Genomic DNA, 6,281 nt, shown 5'->3' with positions numbered 1-6,281 from the left:
GGGACGAGGAGGAGGATGGGGACGAGGAGGAGGATGGGGACGAGGAGGAGGATGGGGACGAGGAGGAGGATGGGGATGAGGAGGAGGATGGGGATGAGGAGCAGGTAGACCCTGGGGCTGGGGAGGAGGGAAGTACCACCCCTTGAAGCTTGCTCCTGATATTCTTCATGAAGTCGACGTTGGAGACGCCTGCCTGAGGAGAGTGTGAAGAAGGGGAAGGGGAGGAGCAGATGATGGCGAGGACATCAGCGATATTGTTGTTGTGATCCTTGATGTTGAAGATGATGATGATGATGATGATGATGATGATGATGATGATGTTGATGTTGATGATGATGAGGGAGAGGAGGAAAGGGCGGAGGAGTAGGTCGTTTGCTCACCCAGGCGAGGAGCAGAGCCCAGCCTGCAAGAGGTCCGCAGATGAGGAGCGCGATGAAGCACAAGACCTGCCGCAGCCTCACGCGCTCGAGCGCTCGCGATGTTGCGGGATCGGGCTCACCGACATGAGGATGCTCCTGGCTAAGACGAGGTCGCGGGAGAGGAGGTGGAGGAGCTGTTGAAACCAGAGTAGCCCCTTGGGCCCGGCCGGGAGCTCGAAGGTCTTAGACTTGTCGAAGACGATGAGAGCCTGGGGTGAGTGGAGGATGAGGGGCATGGGGAGACAGGTGAGAGGAGAGAGGAGGGAGAGGAGAGAGGAGAGAGGAGAGAGGAGAGAGGAGAGAGGAGAGAGGAGAGAGGAGAGAGGAGAGAGGAGAGAGGAGAGAGGAGAGCTGAGCTCACCGACATGCCGAGCATCCAGATGGAGCAGTAGAGGAAGACGAGGAGCACGAGAACATAATCCCTTGATCGTCATGTCAAGAGAAGGGAGGAGGTCAACAGGGAGAAGAGGGAAAAAGGAGAGTTGAAGAGAGGGAGCGGAGGAAGGAGAAGAGCAAGTGCGGTCAAGTACGAGGAGGAGATGTGGACTAGTGGAGGGGAGCAAGAGGCAGGAGGTCCAGGAGGGTCAGAGGCAACAGGAAGGGGACGTGAGACGTACCGATAGTTGTCCCGACCGATCTGCAACGGCATGTGAGAGAGGTCAAATGAAGAGCGAGGAGTAGGCAGAAGAGCTGCATGGGGAAGGGGAGCGAACAGGAGAGGGTTTGCGCAAGTGTAGGTTGCGAGAGGATGACGCAAGGTGGTGAGGGGGGAACAAGTGAAGGAGGAGGAGATCAAGCGGAGGAGGAGGTCAAGTAGAGGAGGGGAAGGGACAGCGTGGGCGAGGAGGATGAGGAGGGGGAGAGGCTGAGGAAGGGGAGGAGCTGAGACTCACACACTGGTTGAGCCAGGGGCAGTGATGGTCCATCCTGGGGACGCACCTCTTGCACCTGCACCAGCAACTCCCTCATCTTCCCGCCTCCAGCATCCTCCCAGCTCCTCACACTCCACAGTGATGCCATCGGTCGCTCTCCTCCTCCTCCCACCCCGACAGCGACATGCACTTGTCGCAGGGCCGCTTCCTCATCAGCTCGAACGCGGCGAAGTCGTAGGGGGTGGCCCCCCTCCTCCTCTTGATCACCGAGCTCGGGGCTGAAGAGGAGTCAGTCCCAGCTGCATGCTGCCTGCTGTACCCCCTGCTCCTCCTCCCATTCCTTCCTTGCATCCCTCCTCCCTTCTCTCTCCCTCTACCCTCTCGCCTCTCTCCTCTGCTGCCTCTCCTCTCCTGCTGCCTCCTGTCTCGCCCCTCCTCCTCGCCTCCGACCATCTCACATGATTGTTTGAAGTCGCCAGGGGGACGAACGGTCGCTGTCCTCCAGCAGCGCAGCAAAGACAGGTTGCATCTTCCTCGTTCATCATCAGCCTCCCCCTTCGCTGTGCGTGCTCGTACATGGCATGGTGTGCCACCAGGAAGGAGAGGATGGCCGGAGAGAGGGAGACGAGGGAGGCGAAGTTAGGTATAATGACCAGCCAGGCTCCTATGGTGGCCAGGAGGAGCAGGGCGCTGCAAGGAACGGGAGTGAGGAGGAAACACGTCGCCACCACCAGCTCCCACGTTAGGAAGAAGACGAGGATGAAGCCGACGTCCTTCACTCGCTCCTGCCTGTTCTGTTTCTGTACATCCGTCTCCTCCCTTACAGCGGCAATTTAAACAGAAGCATCACTTTCAACTCCTCACCCGTCCAGGCAGCACATGAGGAGGAGACGATGGAACAGCGGCCGCTGCATGCGATCATAAGTCAGTGCACAGTATGAATCGTCTGCTTCTTCCCCCTCCTGCTCATCGTCCTGCTACCCCCCTCGTCCTCGTCGTTCCCCTCCCCATCGTCCTCGTCCTCTCGTCCTCTCGTCCTCTCGTCCTCTCGTCCTCGTGCTTCCCCTCCCCGTTCTTGTTGTTCCCATCGTCCTCGTCCTCTCGTCTTCGTGCTTCTGCTCGTGCTTTCCTCGTCCTCCTGCAAAAAGTACGCCTCCTTCCCCGCGCTCTCTCGCCATTTCAACAATCCCTCACAAAAAGATTTTCTCGCTCCCGGCAGGGCTCGAACCTGCGACCTAACGGTTAACAGCCGTTCGCTCTGACCGACTGAGCTACGGAAGCTATATGTGCCACGTCATCCATATCGCATCATATACCGGTTACTCACTCCACCGTCCTAGCAAGTCAGAGTCGCGGCCGCCGCCGCGGGCAGATCCGGGACCGACAGTTCCGACATGCGGGCCGCGCGGTGCGTCAGCCCGAGAGTCACGGTGGACCGTGAAGTTCCGAGTGACAGTTCAAATGCGCGCGGGCCCGCCCACCGTCACACTGAGGCTCGGTCCGAGCCACCGCGGCACCGGGGCGGCGGCCGCCCGCCGGGCGGCTCCGACTGCCGCCCGGCCAGTGTCGGACGGGGCCCGGACGGTGCCCGTCGAGCCCGGGGTCTGATCACTGGCCCGGCTGCCGCCTTTGGCCGCTTGCCGAAAGTGAGTTCCGAAGCATGCCGCATCCCGGAAGAGTCACTGACCGTCATCCGATGATCGGCGGACGGCCGGGCCGCTCAGTCCGCCCGGCCGAGTTTCAAGTCACTCAAGTCAAGTTTCGGCAAGTTCAACTTCTCAACATTCCACTCTGATAAAGTTAGCTCAGAAACTTTAAAGTTTCAAAGTTTGAACCGCCAGTTGTCCCTTCAGTCGTCCGCTATGTTCACCCGCATGCTCAAGGTCGCTTCTGGCGGTAAGCGAATTAATGCAGAAATGCACACACAACTTCCCTCCCTCCTGCCTCTTCTTCCTCTCCTCTCCTGTAATCGTCTCCTCTCCTGTAATCGTCTCCTCCTCTCCTCCTCTCCCCCTCCCCCTCTCCCCCTCTGCCCCTCTCCTCTCCTCTCCTCCTCTCCTCCTCCTGTTAATCCTTTTTCGTCCCCCTCATGTCCTTTTCCCATTTCCCTCGATCTCTTTCATCTCCTTGTCCAACCTTCCCGTCCATCAGTCAGCTACCCAACTCACCCCTGCTGTCTCTCCTACCTCATCTCCCTCCTTCCACATTGTCCGAGTCCTTTCCCCTTTCACATTTCCTCATGGAGTGCTCTTGCTGCTTTCTCGTCCACTCTTCTCATGCGTTTTCATTGTCATTCTCGTTCCCCGCTCCCAATTCTTGACCATTTTTTCATAACACGGGCTCTCATATGTACTTACTGACGACATGTGTTCATGTGCTTTCGTCGTGCTCTCTCGGTTCACCTATCACAGTCTTGATGTGCATTTCATGATTGTTCATCGCTGTACTCTTCCTCATCTCATCTGCACTCGGCTCTTCCTGTGAGACTGAAAACCATTCGCAGCTAAGCCCGTCACTGAAGCCGAGTACAAGATGTTCAAGCAAGCCATGAGCGAGCAGGGATTGTCCAAGTCATCCACCAGAGATGTGAGATGTTGTGTCTTCTTTGTTCTCCTGATTTTCTTGTCAGGTGATGGCGAACGGAAAGAAGTCAGCATTGGACGCATGGGGTGCCTCAGGTATAGAATAACGGTGCTGTTGTCATCCATGCCAACATTTTGAATAGGTGGAATGCCTCTCGTGAAGGCCTAAACTGCTGATGTGTGGGGGGGTTGTCTATGAATAGCTTTTTTGTGATTGAAAGTCGAACGGGATAGATTCGTTCAGGACTCGCTCGTTGCTCTGTTCCTCAATCTTTCCGGGGTGCTCCCTTTCGTTGTCATTTGTGATTGTGCAGCGGGAAAGGGAGCAAGATGCCTTTTGAGAGGCTAGCTCTGATTCAAACATGCTGTCATAGTCCATTCACTAAACTTGTTTCTTCGTATCCTGAAGGCATTCCTTGGGAATTTTCAGGATCGCCAGTTGTCGACGAGAGTGTCTCTTTGTAAGCAAGACTATCATACTCGCAGCATGTTCTCATCTAATAACATGTCACCTGTTGTGTACACATGGTCTTTCAACCATCGACGTTCACCGCAACCTAGAAACTCAATCCAATTCTTGACCTGTGTGACATTCAGAGATGAATGGATTAACACGTGAAACATTTTGTGAGTTCTGCGTGGTTGAATTGAAGCTTTGACTTAGAGTTTGTCTTACCATTCCTTGATCGAATGGATTGTAGAACATGCCGTTGCTGTCCGCAAGGTACTCATATCTGACTCAAGTCAATATTGGTTTTGTTGCTTCTATCAAACCTCTCGCTGAAGAATCGCTCGTTCAGCGTTAAGTTTCTAGAAATCAATCGTATCTGCTCAATGAAGATCAGCTCATTGTCAAAAATCAGGTAATGGAAGTCACCTGATCGACAAGGAGGTGCCAAACAAAGATTATGGTCAAGAGCAGGAAAATACAGCTTAACCAACTGTGAAATACAATGAGGCTCTTTCAATTTTGTACTGTTGTAAGCAGTTCACCTCAGAATGGAGCCGAGATTCGAGAATAAAAGGAATAAACATATAATCATGTCCGTATCACAAAACCTGCCATCGATTCTCACAAGTACCAGACAAGCACTGGCCTTACACAAGGAGCAGAAGGAAGTAGATGTGATTGTTCGCACCAACTGCATTTGTTTTAAAAGGATGGAAGGGTTAAACTCACCAATCGTTGTTGACTCGCAGGATTCAAATTTTTCACCGCAATTGTTGGTCCATTCGCAGTGATGATCAAATCTTGCTACACAGCGATTACACAGTCTGCAAAGGAGCGGGTGAGATGTTATCCCACAGCCTTTCGATGGTACATATTCGAACAATGCTTTGATCGCAGGGGACGTGCTACGTTGCATGTTGAGCAGTAACGAGCGTCTTCAGGATCAACCCTTTCGCTGTTGCTATCTGTCCATCGAGTCGATTCACTCCCTCGAGGAGGCTTTTTTCATGAACCTTGGTGCTTGATGGTGCCGGGATCCAATAGGAAGCAGCAGATGAAACAAGCAGCGTGCAACGCTGCCACCTAGAACATGGAGGAGCACCGTGAGCATGACACTGTAGAATCTTTGAAGATCGAAAGCAAACCGCTTGCGAGGTTCGCAACACAAACTTCGATGTATCTACAAGATTGCTCCAAGTGAAGGCATGGCCAAGAGAGAATGCAAGAAACCACAAGACAGCATTTCCTGTCAATATCAACATGAGGCGAAAACATGATTACAACACAAGACACCATTTTGTATATTCCGCTTCACCGGACTCGGAATATATCTATTGTCGAGCCAACCTCTTGCGAAGCATTAGCCTTAAACCGAGGTCTTATAGAGCTGTTGCAATTGTCTTCACCTGGGAAATTTTGTCCCTAACCACGATATCGCTCTTGACGATGATTCGACCACGCGGTAAACAGTCATCTCGAAAAGTATCCATGCCTGTATTGCAATCAAAGGTGAGGCGCAACATAACCGACACTGTCGTCCATCATCTCTCTATCACGATTCACGGAAGGCAAGAACTAGGTATCAGCCAATGAAGGTGATTACAGCTCCTCCTCCTCCTCCTCCTCCTCTCCTCCTCTCCTCCTCGTCCTCCTCCTCTTCCATCCTCCTCTCCTCCTCGTCCACCTCCTCTCCTCCTCGTCCATCTCCTCTCCTCTTCGTCTATCCTCCTCTCCTCCTCCTCCATCTCCTCTCCTCCTCGTCCATCTCCTCTCCTCCTCCATCCTCCTCTCGGCTCCTGCTCCTGCTTTTGCTGGGGCTCCTGCTCCTTGTTCTGCGCCTGCTCCTCCTGATCGTTCATCTGGATCTCACCCACCTTTTCCACCTCCTCCTCTCCACCACCCACAAACTTTATCCGGCCTTTCCATCCATTTGTCCAGCAACGTCGACAGCTTCACC

At 53.7% G+C, this 6,281-nt stretch overlaps 1 protein-coding gene and 1 non-coding gene across 2 annotated transcripts; both read right to left on the bottom strand.

Annotated features, from left to right (window-relative positions):
- Nucleotides 1–1,228: 1,228 nt before the first annotated feature.
- Nucleotides 1,229–5,254, bottom strand: GUITHDRAFT_75233 (hypothetical protein; the record flags this gene model as incomplete). Its single annotated transcript, XM_005827749.1, has 2 exons — nt 1,229–1,367; nt 5,196–5,254. Coding segments are annotated over 2 exons (198 nt in total), but the record flags the coding sequence as incomplete, so codon positions are not given.
- GUITHDRAFT_t73 lies at nt 2,499–2,572 on the bottom strand. The gene has a single exon. It is a non-coding gene; the product is annotated as a tRNA-Asn (tRNA).
- Nucleotides 5,255–6,281: the final 1,027 nt, after the last annotated feature.

This window comes from Guillardia theta (assembly GCF_000315625.1).
Source record: "Guillardia theta CCMP2712 unplaced genomic scaffold GUITHscaffold_64, whole genome shotgun sequence".
Lineage (NCBI taxonomy): Eukaryota > Cryptophyceae > Pyrenomonadales > Geminigeraceae > Guillardia > Guillardia theta.
The sequence above is the reverse complement of the archived record's forward strand: the minus strand, read 5'-3'. Positions and strand labels throughout refer to the sequence as shown.